At 41.1% G+C, this 12,942-nt stretch overlaps 1 protein-coding gene across 1 annotated transcript; it reads right to left on the bottom strand.

Annotated features, from left to right (window-relative positions):
* Positions 1-1,572: 1,572 nt before the first annotated feature.
* Positions 1,573-12,374, bottom strand: NFKBIZ (nuclear factor of kappa light polypeptide gene enhancer in B-cells inhibitor, zeta). The gene is made up of 12 exons (XM_012652857.1): positions 11,970-12,374; positions 9,638-9,777; positions 9,099-9,129; positions 8,876-8,973; positions 8,002-8,774; positions 7,197-7,302; positions 6,674-6,820; positions 6,419-6,482; positions 5,957-6,126; positions 4,950-5,060; positions 4,654-4,821; positions 1,573-2,750 (listed from the first exon to the last, which is right to left on the bottom strand). Exons 1-12 carry the CDS (start codon positions 12,253-12,255, stop codon positions 2,697-2,699), a joined length of 2,148 nt encoding a protein of 715 aa, XP_012508311.1. The 5' UTR covers positions 12,256-12,374; the 3' UTR covers positions 1,573-2,696.
* Positions 12,375-12,942: the final 568 nt, after the last annotated feature.

Here is a 12,942-nt window from a genome sequence, read left to right as displayed (position 1 = left end):
TGGTATCCCCTTGAGAGCCATTTCCTGTACTCCTGGGGCAGATATCACTAACCAATCACACACCCTCTCCTCTCAAGCCCCTACAAAGCCTGAGGATCTTTCTCAACATGACACTCATGAGAATATTACCAGTCAGAGGTGGAACACAAGATGAAATTTATTGGCCATACCAAATTCTAACCAAACTACATTGAAATCACTGCTGCTCTCGTAAAATCCTATGCCTTGGTTCATGTTGTTCTGTTTGTTTTTTCCCCTGCCTCTCCTCCCTTTCTATGAACATCCAAATTAACTATTCTAAAGATACAGCTCAAATGCTCTACCTTGAATCTTCCCCAGTCAGATGTAAATTTCTCTTCTGAATCTCAATGGAAATCCTTTTTTAATGGTGTTTAACATAGTCCATCTAATTAATAAAGTACATGCCCTGTCTCTCACATGAGCACCTCAAGGCTAAGAAATGTTTTCTATGGCTTAGCCGCATATTATCAATCATACATCTTTGCACATGCGCACACACACAAACATGCTTGCCAGACCCTGATTCAATCAATTAATTATGACAGAATCTGGGATTAATTAAGGGAGAACACATCAGCTTACTTGGGAAAAGTTTCCTGTATAGCTATATTCAGTAGAGATACTTCATTTCTACTGTTCTTTTTATCAGGTTGCATTTGCAAACCAAATTAGTTAAAATTTCATTTATATGAAAGAAAAATTATATTTGATGTGCAGAAATGAAACTAGATTCTTAACTTGTGAGTCATGGTCTTCTAGGCGAAGACAGCATTCATGTATGTAAGTGTATGTGCACTTTTCTAGGGAAAGGTTTCATAGCTTTCACCAGGTTCTAAGGGGCTATATAAGTTAATAACTAGAATGTATGTGCAATAATTGTAATGACTGATACTGAGACATTGATGTGTTTATTCTTACACACATCCAAACAGCATGCTGGGAAAGGGAAGAACCCCATTTACTACCATTCCCAGGTTTATATCCCTCTCAGGAGGACTCTGGTAATCTCCAAACTGTTTTTCCTGTGTTCACTGCTCCCACTTAGCTTTTCCTCACATATAAACTTCTGAATGATCAACAGTATCTATTAAACTTCTGGGATATTTTCAGAACCTAACAAACCTCTACTAGTGAACTTAGCAAACAGATTTTAATGTTGAATCTTATATACCTTCGGGAGACATGTTCTCCAAAAAAATCCAAATTTAAAATACATTAACTAATTTAAAGGTATTTAGAGTAGTCATTGATAACACTTTTCCAACTATGGAACCATAAATAAGGCACTAGGAAAAAAAAATGCACATCCTTAAGACATTATTAGTGAATTAATGTTTATTTAAAACCACATATGAGTGTTTCCAGGGTGAATGGACTGGTTTGTATCACAACGTATTTACAGAGTGATTAATAACTAACTTGTCCACAAGACATACAGGGTCAAACAATGTGATCAATCCATAGGGCATCTTTTTTGAAAGAATTTAAGTACTTAGCTACAAAGATGGTAAGTTACAGTCAGTTGCTTGTAAGACTTCTCATTTTTTTTTTAAAAAAAGGGTTTTTAATGAGTCAAATTTAATACAAAAAATTAATGTGTAATCAAAGCCAAGTATGTTCCTCGGGCATGTCAGAGGTAAGCAAAATAATGTTAATAGAATTAATGTTACTAAAAAATAAACCATTTTTTTCTGAATGGCAATATAAAATGTCATGGCACATTATCATTATTTAGACATTATAAAACAGGAAGACATGTTTTAATATTGACTTTGTTGTTTCTATAAAGGTAAAAAACAAAAATTTCAACACAACATGTAAATTATAAATTCTAGAAGGTAAACCATAAAAAGGTATTCTCTTCAAGAGCACGCAGTTCTCTACAAATAATGTGTCTCATTTCAATGCGTGAGAAAAAGCATATTTACAATTCAAACGTAGCTCTTTCAGCCACTAAGGGAAACTCCCCATCTGCTTTATCTACAAAGACTTTAGTTGGGCGATTACACAATAACAGTTCCTCAGAATGTGTGAAATTTTTATAAAGAGTAACGATTCACTTGTTCTTTTCTATTTTATTGACTTACACATTTCACATACGGCCATGTTAATGACCAAATATGTACAATATTTTTAAAGACAAAAAATAACACTTATATACAGTTTGCAAAGATCAAATTTTAACCACGGACACCTATCATCTAGTCCAATGACTAGAAATTTTCCAAAACCAATAACTACCAGGTATCACATCAGGCCAAATTAAGCCTGAACACTTTTTTCCTTTCAAATGCTTTCATTTTTCTTAAAGAACTGTTTACAATTCACCTACTTTGAAACTGGCAATAGCTATATGAGCAATGCCTGACGCCACAAATCAAAGTCTTTTCCAACCCAAAAGCTACTGTTAACTGAAGGCAATTTTACCATTTAGGTCAAATTCAGATGTCTAGATCCCAGATACCTGGGTATGAAACATGCAAATCTGCCAAGAGAAATTAGATATTTTTCTTCTTTTCTGTTAACATAACCCACTATATAATAGTGAACTAAATATGTTTGTTTCATAGAAACAACTTACATTTGCCAATACAGGGCAAATGGTCTATGTACAGATACATCAGGACTGCCTAACTGACAGTGAGTGTTGCTGGCCAGGCTCCAGGTCAGTGGAGCTAATACGGTGGCGCTCTCTGCTGAATGGACTTTCCCTTCAGGATTCTTCGGATCTGGAAGAGAAGTAAATAGGATTTGTGAGGTTTATTTTTTATGATTAAAAGGCTGTATTTTCTTGAGAGTTTGTTTCATTTCTTTCTTATATACTCTACACTACTCCTATTTATTAACTTGTAATTATATGAAGAAATATGCACAGTATTTGTCAAGATTTTAAGGTGACTTTAAAAAATACTAAGCTTTTAAAGCCATTTCAGATCTCCTCTAACAGTCTTTGGGTGCAAGAAAATAAAACGTCTCCATTAAAAATTACCTGAAGTTGAAAATCTCCAAAACTTAAATAAGATCTATATTCCTTTCCTAAACTTTACTCCTGCTATTTATGAGAATATTTACTATAAGGCAGTAATTATGGTACATAATAATATCTCACTTAAACTTGAAGTCAGCATCAACTAACAAGAACACAAAACCCACCTTATACACACATAAGCAAATCCTTAATACCCTTCAAGTCAAAATAGCTGTCATGATACCCAGTGTTAATGCATCTCTGCAGAACTTCATGGATCACAGAATAGAGCCCAGGCTCATTCACAGCCTTGTGATTGACTTTACATCATAGTCTGGCAAATTTTATTATCTGTCTCTCAGCTCATAGCAGATTAGAAGTAACAATTTAGAAGAAAGAAGATTAGGGTAGGGGATACAAGGAGTAGCTGCTATGAGGAAATACAACGACCAGAGTCTGACAATAAAAGGAAGGGAAAAGATCCTCTCCCCACCTTACACACATACACACAAAATACAGAAGCTAAAAGGACAGTAATCTGAGAACATTTAGTGAGGAGGCAAATGGCCCTCTATACCTCAATAACCCCTAAGAGCATCGTTATATGACTTCACACCACAAACAGTGAAGCAAGAAAAAATATTGGGATTAAGACTCTCCTATTTACTAGTTAATGATGGTTCTTGTCTTTGGAACCTCTCTGAATACCAGCTGTCTCAGTTGAACCTTTATACTGCAAAGCTGTTATAACTATTAAGTGATATTATATACATGAAAATTCTTTACGAACTATCAAGAGATTCTTTCTAAGTTATAAAAATCTCTACAAATAGGGGTTACTATAACATTATGATCATAATGATGGCTAGGAATCAAAGAAAAAGCTAAACCGCATTCCATATATTTATTTTATTTTGTGATTAGTAAAGTATGTAATTAACCTACGCACAACCAAAATCACCCTCATTCTCCCCCAGGAAAAGATTTCCATTAAAAACATTGTAATTTCTTTATTTGAAGAATAAGTTCTTATTAACTAGAAAAGTTCCCTCATGTGAAACTATTCAATCCTCAGTGATAAGACATAACCATAATTGATGAGTAAAGCATAAGTCTGCTTAAAGTATAAAATATTTCTAGGTTCTAAATTACATAAATAACTTCTCCATTTCCTGTTCAGTGTCACTTAGTAGATGGAAATAATTGTAACAGCTGATGTTCACTGAGCACATAATATATGCCTGGGACTATTTTGAACACTCTAGAGATATGAACTCATTTAATATCTACAATATTTGAAGGCTCATACCTTACAAAACTATGATTCTCATTCCTTGGTATCTGTAGAAACCTTGGCACCTTCTCCCTCATCAGTTTCCAAACCTTGAACCATTCCGACTTACTCTAAACCCAAGTTTGTGTCATGGAAGAGAAGATTACCTGATCACTGACCATTTGGGGTCCATAGATAAACCCTCAAATTTCTTACTCTTCATCTGGCAACAAAGCAATTAGCTCCAAAGTGCTACAATGACTAGTGTGAGACCCAGACACTGACAGAGCCCCTCTGCAGAGTACCAGCTGGCCTTCACCCCACACAACCCCCTCTCCCTTTATGACCAGGATGCCTGCAAGTACTTCCTCTCCCTCCTTGTGACCCTCACCTGTTCTCCCACAGGGCCATCAGGAACCAAATGCACTGGCTGTTCATTCTCCAAGTTCCGGGTACTTGGGTCTGCTCCCTTCCTCATCAACAGGCGGACGGCATCCAACTGTGTCACCCGATACTGCAGGCTGGCAGCAACGTGGAGGGCGGTGTTCCCATTGTAAGCCTGAAGACAAAGATACGAAATACACATCAGGAAGGGGGAACTTCCATGAAAGAAGCTCAAAACCTTGAAGGAGGTGTAAAAAAGGTCATTCCAACTCTGATGTGGTTATTAAAGCTTTCTAAAAGTACCTTTGCATTCACAAAAGACAGGCAACTGGGCAGCTCCAAAAAGAGGCGAATGAGTTCCAGATTTGCTTCTTCAGCTGCCAAATGCAGGGCTGTGCGGCCACTTTTACGATCCTTGTCAAAGGCAAGAGGAAAGGAAAAAAAACTCCAGATATCATGCCTTGGAATACATTTTTCACTCAGTCTCTCGAATGTCTAACTCAGCCCTGGAGACTCACTTTAAATGCTCCCTTCTCCACAAAGCCTTCCTTAATTCCAAGCTAAATGGAATCTTTTACTCTTTCTTAATTTCCTATTAATTTGCCTACACATACCTCTTATCACAGTCTACCCTTGTATACAGAGTGGCCATAAAATGTAGAAACATAAATAATATTTTTATCATATATTATAATGTATCAATAAATCATTTATTATGTATTTGCCAGAGTTTCCAGACTTGATGGCCACCCTGCGCAGTTATATTTAGCTGTATCTCCCACCTCTTCTATTAGACAGCCCCCAAGGACCCAAGTGGTTTATGACTTACGCATTTTTCCCCTAAAGTTCCCTAACCCAGTTCCTTCCATACAGGTGACGTGATAGTAAATAAAGCCAAAATTTAAAAAGAATAAAATATTTTCCAGTTTAAAAAAACAGAAGATTGAGTCTAGATCCTACAACAATGAAGAAACCCTTACGAAAAGCACTACCTTTATTCTCAATGTATGAAAATGAAAGCCAAAGTGACAACATCAATTTCGAGCATTTTCTTTTCCTTGCGAACTGCGACTAATTTATTTCGCATCTGAGTGATCTTTTGGATAATCCACAGACTAAATGCAAATCGGGAAAGCAGATGAAATGACTATCGAAAATCTAAGCTTCTTAACTATCCATACGTTGCTACTCACTCCATTAACTTTAAAAAAAGGAAAAAAAGAATTTTCAATCTGTACTTGGGAACAAAAATCCTTCACTATAACCACTTCTCTCTTCTACCCCATCTCAAACCTTTTCTGTGAATTTACCTTTGCTTCCACTGTTGCTCCCATTTGAATCAGACACTTAATGGTATCAACCAGACTCTTATTCTTCAGTAAAAGTTCCTGAACTTCAGGTGAATGAGGCTGTTGATTTCTCTGGAGTTCATGCACCACAGCGTTATGGGCCATGACTGCACAATGAAGGGGCGTCAGGCCTAGAAGAAAAGTTTAATAATGCAATGGTCAAGCAGCCCGTCCAGTCTTTTGGTCCCTCTATGATTATAAACCTTGAGGACAGACTCTAACTCTACCTACAAATGGGCTCCACAAGAAATAGTAAGGGAATCTGAACATTCCCTCTGTTGGATCTCAGTGCTAATTTTTTACATAGAATATTTTGATTTTAATTACCTCCTTTCCTTCTTAGTATGACACTTAATACACTTAGAACTTACAGGCCCCCACCCTCTACATAGTTCTTTATCTAATGATGTTTCAGTTCCTTACCATCATAGTTAGTTGCCTCAAGATCCACAAACTGATTGCTCCTCATTGCTCCCTTCTGAATTGCCTGCAAAAGTTTAAAATAGACATCTGTTAGCAAAAGACAAGCTATATACATACTTATCTATTAGAATCCCAAGAAATGAGTAAATTAACTCAAAATGGATATTACAATAGGCAAGCTACATCCAACTTCTAATATCCAAGCCCTATCTCTTTGGCCCTGTGATGACGGAAGCCCGGTTTGCGGCCTCTCACCTGAAGCACCTGGGAGTGGCCCTTCTCAGCGCAGACGTGCAGAGGTGTTCTTCCCCAGCAGTCTGTGGTATTCACCTGGGCCCCAAGGTTCACCAGGTCCTGCACGATGAGATGTTGATTGGCCGCCACTGCTACCTGGAAGGCACTCTGTGGACATACAGAGGGAAAAAATACTTTTTTAAGCATATAACATTACCATAACAAGGAATATGAAACTAAACTATGACTGAGGGAAAAACCCACATAGAGAAAATTAATCCTATTAATAAGCAATGACATACTATAAAGACAAGGAAACTAAAATAAGCTTAGGGTGTGGTCTTACTGCACTCAGTCTTTGGTCAAATAACTGCAAAGTTAATATTAATAACTTCAAGGATGATGGTGGCAAAAAGTCAATATCTCAAAGTTAATATTAACTAAACTCTCTTGATCTTGAGCTCTGAGATGATCTACACACGAGACTGGTCGTCATTCACTTCACCACGACCCCATCTTTGCCAGACTCCGTCAAGATCCTCACCTGTCCATTGTGCTCTTTAATATCCAGCATGTGAAGCGCATTCATCTTTCTTGCGAGAACATAGGAAAGTGCCCTTCTACCTTGGGCAACAGCAATATGAAGGAACCTGGGGAACAAGGAAAGGAAAAGAGGTGAATTATTTATGACTTCACTAAGTCCATCTTTTAAAAAAAAAATTCTTCCTTTAGCCCATTTTCGCAAATGAAACATTACAGAGCATAATTTGTCTTTTCTCCTAGATTGATAATACATCCCAGTTGCAACAGAGTGAGTTACGCTACCAGAAATAAGAAGAAAAATAAGGATGTTAACCACCATACCAATCACTTTAAATCTAGTATGTTTAATACTCATAAAAACCCTGAGGGAGGTATTATCACTTTACATATCAAGAAATCGAGGCTTATAGAAGTTAAATAACTTGCTCAAGGCCATAAAGACTTCAGGACAGATTAAGATGAATCTACAAATCACCTTACAGTTTATGCCTAATCATGATCTAATTGTTTCTGCTCTGGAGACACAGTCTATGTCGGTCTTCGAAACTCAAATTATTCAAGACAACACATACATTTTTATTTATTTAGAACAGGTCATTTGTTCAGCCAAAAAAATGAAAAAAGGAAAAAACCCTTTCTTGAAATATAAGTTATCACTGAGTAGCAATTTCTACCTATACTAGTCATCTTGGTTAGCAACCACTAACTAAGGTATAACTGGGTATACTCTAGAAAAATTCTCTGCCCACTAGGTACAGCAAGTGTGGCTTACCTAATTACCTAATATAAGATAAAAGTATACTCACGTGTCGCCGTCTGCATCCTTTGAAAGAAACTGGTCTTGGGAAATATTTGCCAATTTGCTTTCTTCCTGTTCTACTTGCCACTGAAAAAATGATTTCCCTAACTGTGCGGTGTTCATTGTATTTCCGATGACATTCTGGAAGGGCAGTGAAGTGTTTAAAGAGGTGGAGGCTACATCATGGCCCCCCACGGCCTCACAGGCACCGGTGGCCATCATGCTGAAGCTGTGCAGGTGAGCGTCACTCTGCTGCTGAACGCTGGAGGAAGTCTGAATAGGATTAGCAATATTCTCAGATTCCCCATGATTACTTAGAAGGGAAACAAAACTTTGGTTTGGGCAGAATGGTGGTTCTTGAATATCAAAGAAGGTTGGTTCATAGTTAGGGGACTGAGAAGTTCTGGAATAAGGACTGTATTCCAGAGTGGGGTTGTGGGAGTAGTGCTGCTGCTCTACGTTCTGGTTCTGTGGAGAATACTGGTACATAGAAGCCTGGTCCATCACTTGCAGGGAGCCGCTGACTTGGCACGGTTGATATTTCTGAGGTGGAGAGAAGACCTGCCCTCCATGGAAGTCCTGACACTGCTCTCGGGGGGAGCTCTGAGAGACCACTACAGGGCTCATCCAGCTAACTTGGACCGTGTTCAGGGAAACTGGGCTGGATTCATTCTTAATGTTTATAATGTTCTGAAGCAGATCAGCACTGCTGTCCTGTTTGGGTTCACTGTGATGAACATCTTCCATGTTCTCCCCGGGTGTCGGTGTTTGAGGGGGTGTCTGGAAAAAAAGAAAAAGCAACTTGCACACTCACTTCCTTCCAAAATTATTCCAGGAATAATTTCCAAAGGGTATTCAGAAAAAAACAGTGAGATGTTTACCAAAAACTGCAACAGAGCCGGCCTCTTGCAAGCTGATCCATCAGAGAATGAATTGGGCCCTTTCCTTTTCCCACTATATGATACTGCGTTCTTCAAATCTGTACCCAGGAAAGAAATATGGGATCTCTGATTAGTTTTACTTCATAAATTTTACCCATAATCATCACACTGATTTATTTTACTCTAAATCCCCCATAAACTTACAAACAGAAGTAACTCTTACCTGTGAACCGCTCTATGTTCACACCTTGTATCTATAAGGAAAAAAGTTTTCAATTTAGTATATCTAAAATAGTTTCCTTTTTAATATACATCAATAAATAGACTTATCTCTACCACCTTTTATAGCTCACCATAAATCTCTGACATGGTTATTCTATCAATATTTATTTTCTATCTTAATTTTCATTCTGTCTTGCAACTTCCCCATTTTCACTTTCACCTTAGTTCGACTCGAGATGAAATTAATAAAGCCATTTGATTTTTCCCTTTCTGGTCAAAATGTTCCATTTCAAATGAACGCTATTTATTTTCTTGCTCCATTTATTCATTCGTTAAGTTTCTCTCGCACATGTACCAAGTGCCTGGCACTGGGCTAAGTGATAAGATAACAGCACACAGTAAGACCAACATGTTGGTCTTAGATGACTTTGTCATCTATGAAAAATTACAAGTGACTTACTGGAGCTAGGTCAGCAGAGAATAACCCTGACAGACTAACCTCTCCCCATCACCCCAATCAAAACAAAAAAGAGATGCCACCTTAGAATCATCCACAGCTTGACCAGAAGCCTTTTGTTTATGACTTCGGATGTGCAACAGGAGTTCCTTCACTGAGTTTTTCACACGAACACCTTGAAAGGGTCCTTTCTGCTGCCTGCTAACCCCCATATGGGTCTCAACTGTGCAAAAGAAAAGAAAACATACACCCAGTTAAATCTCTTCACAGACACAACTCTTAATAACCCCAAAAGTCTACTCTAATGTATAAAGTTCCCAAGCAACAGACTGCAAAGCCTTTCCAACTCGCTCTGGCCCATGGCCTTGCATGTCCCCAGCTCTACTCAGGGTTGTGTTACCTGATACCTTTCATAAAAATGTGGTCAGAGATGCCCAGAACCAATAGATAAACCCAAATTAAGCCCCTCTGTCTGTCAGCCCTACCCACCCATGAGACAGGATCACAGATTTTGCCACCTTTGCTCTCACAGGTGTAAATTTATTCCTGACTTTGGAAAAACTTTGGGGGATCAGCAGATAAACGATATATTTTTAGTTTTTTAAATCAAAGGCTTTATGTTCACATAGAAATTTTAAAGTCTATTAATTTCACTCACCTAAGAAGGCACAAAGCAACTTCCTCCAAAGACCTCAATGTACCAAAACCTAACAATTAACAACTGTCTCCGATTTATTACTTATTATTTCCCTCAATTCAACTGTGCCAAGAAAGCTGCTTAAATTCACTGAGCTTAAACACATTTCCACATACACACGCAGGATTTCCCCTCACCGAGTGTTTTTGGAATTGCTTACACAGGCCTTCTAAGTAAAAAGGAAATGTGTTCATTTCACATTTAAACTTAAAAATACACTTTAAAATTTAGTACATAAGTACAGTACTCTACTTCTGACCACTACTATGCCACAACCCCTTGGAATCCGAGTTGAACAGAAACACACAAAAAAGTAAAGAAATGAATAATTTGGCCACTCCATCAAGTGTGGAAAAAAGTAAGAAGCCGGGACAAGAAACTGCATAACTTGAACATATATATACATCATAAATATATGATATAAATGGCTCAATGGGGTGAATAAAACAATTAGTTCGTTTTATATTTAAGTTTAGGAACTTCAACAAATACCAGAATTGCCAGAATCTAACACAGCATTTCCCTGGAATGACAGCAGAAAATAATTCGACATCACAGAGAGAAAAACGCCGTTTCAGAAATCCCCTATGGTTCTGTGGTGAACCAAGGAACTAGCAAAACAGTTTCAGCCAAATGAAAGCCAAATGTGGAAGAAAAGGTCCTAAATACACACACATACATTTTGGATTTGCTACACCCTCAACATACAGTGGCTTAAATCACTTTTTAAAATGATTTTTAAATAACTTAAAATGAAAAATCACTTTTACCCCCTAATACTCTGAGATAAAAAAAGAAATAGAAAGAAAAATCACTTTTTAAAATAAAAGACAACCAAAACAGAAGTGGCTAGCAGTGGGGAACACCAGAAAGAGACATGCTTTAAAATCATGCCGATTAGACTCTCTAACATTTGAGATTATCTAGGCGTTCTTTCGCCTACCCACAGGGGCATCCTGTTTTCCACCGAATTATGCAACTCGGTTCATTGAAAAATGAAACTAACCAATTCACAACCGAAAAGGCAAACACCATGCCTTTCCTTGCCAGATATGACTTATCCATCCATTCTAAAGTGCACAGAACAAAAACAAGACGCAAGAAATTCTGGTCAGACTTCTGAAACTCGCCAGCATCATAAACTGAAGGGATAACTTGAGCTGGTTTTCAGTCCAGCCTCTTTACATCTTGATAAGAGAGGTTTCTTTTCTTTAATGGTAAAATCCTTTTACTTAGAATTTCCACAAATACTTAGGAAGAAATAAGTCATGACCTTAAACACAGTTCCCAAACTGCTACAGCTTTTCACTAATAAAGCCACAAGAAAATGACACCCACATCAGACTCCAAATCTCATCACAGTATATTAATTATAACTCAATAAAGCTGTCGGGTTTTTTTTAGGAGAGAAGGAGAGAGAGAGAAATGTCTAGCTTCATTCACTTCGCCCCCAAGTCAGCGCTCTGCCCGGAGCGGCGTTTCAAAGGCTCCCAGGCCAGGCCAGCTGGGTGGCGCCGGGATTTCACAGACTGTCGAAGGGCATCTAGTTGTGTCAGGCGCCCAGCCCAGGGCAAGGCATCCAGTAGTCGCTTACTAAATGACGGCTAATATGCTTACGTCCTGCCGCTAAGGAGGGCTCAGGGGCCACCTCACGCCTGCTTGAGGCTCTTCCCTCCCGGGGGGCCTGGCGCCAGCAGGGGCGCGGGGCAGGCGGGTACCTTGCAGGCGCTCGGCGCGGGCGCCGCCTCTCGGCCGGGACTCCACGGCCCCGCAGGAGGACACGGACGAGGCGGAGAAGTCGGAGGAGTCGGAGCCGGGCGAGCCGGGCGCCGACGGACCCGACGACGAGCCGCCGGCGTCGCAGGCGGCCAGCGAGGGGGCCGGCGGCGAGGCGCCGTAGAAGTAGGCCAGGTTCAGCGGGCTGGTCATGAGGCCGCAGTCGCCGGCCGCGCCCAGCAGCCCCTCTCCGCCGCGGCCGTCGTCCAGCAGCTTGTCCACGATCATGCTCCCGGGCTCGGTGCTCGGGGACCCCCAGACGCCTGCGCCACCGGCTCGCTGCGCGCGGCTGCCTCCCGCCGTGGCCGTGGCGGGCGCGGGGACCTGGCGACGGGCGCGGCCCGGGGCCGCCCGGCTATTTAACCGGCCGCGGCCCTCGCCAGCCGCCCCCACGCCCGGCCCGGCCATTGGCGGTGCCCGCGCCGCCCCCCGGCCCCTCCCCCGGATGCGGCCGGTTTCCAGTAAAATGTACAGGATGAGGCAATGCGCCCTCCGCCCTCTCCGCCCGCCCGGCTCCGCCCAGACCGACCGGTTGTTTTCCTGCCCTTCACCTGGAAACCCCGACTGTGCCCGGCTCCAGCCTCGGCTTCCCGGTCCCTGACCCTCGCCGCGCCGCCCGCCAGGCGACGCCCCGGCCAGGTCCGCCCTCGGCGAGCCGCGGAGGGAGGGCGCGCGGCCGGGGTCGCGGACCGGCGGAGGGAGGCGCGGAGGCGGCGGAGGGAGCAGGTCGGCCTGGTTCCCCGGGCGGGAGCTCTGGAGGGTGCCCCGCACCCCTCCGCGTGCCCCGCACCCCTCCGCGTGCCCCGGCGCGGCCAGCGGGAAAAGCCCGAGTTAAGGCGTCTCTGGAAGGTTCCTAAGGGCCGTCTCCTCCAGTGCCTCGGAGCAGTTTCCCTCCTTAAAACCTAGTAAGCGTTT

The sequence above is a fragment of the Propithecus coquereli genome, unplaced genomic scaffold (genome assembly GCF_000956105.1).
Source record: "Propithecus coquereli isolate 6110/MARCELLA unplaced genomic scaffold, Pcoq_1.0 Scaffold40, whole genome shotgun sequence".
Taxonomy (NCBI): Eukaryota; Metazoa; Chordata; class Mammalia; order Primates; family Indriidae; genus Propithecus; species Propithecus coquereli.
This window is presented reverse-complemented; position numbering and strand designations above follow the sequence as displayed.

Coding starts and splice junctions, on each gene's coding strand:
- NFKBIZ (XM_012652857.1), bottom strand. CDS start 12,255: ATGATCGTGGACAAGCTGCTGGACGACGGCCGCGGCGGAGAGGGGCTG. Junction 9,778..11,969: donor CCGCGCCGAGCGCCTGCAAG/GTACCCGCCTGC, acceptor TCTTTTGCACAG/TTGAGACCCATATGGGGGTT. Junction 6,127..6,418: donor TGAGGCAACTAACTATGATG/GTAAGGAACTGA, acceptor CTTTTCTTCTAG/GCCTGACGCCCCTTCATTGT.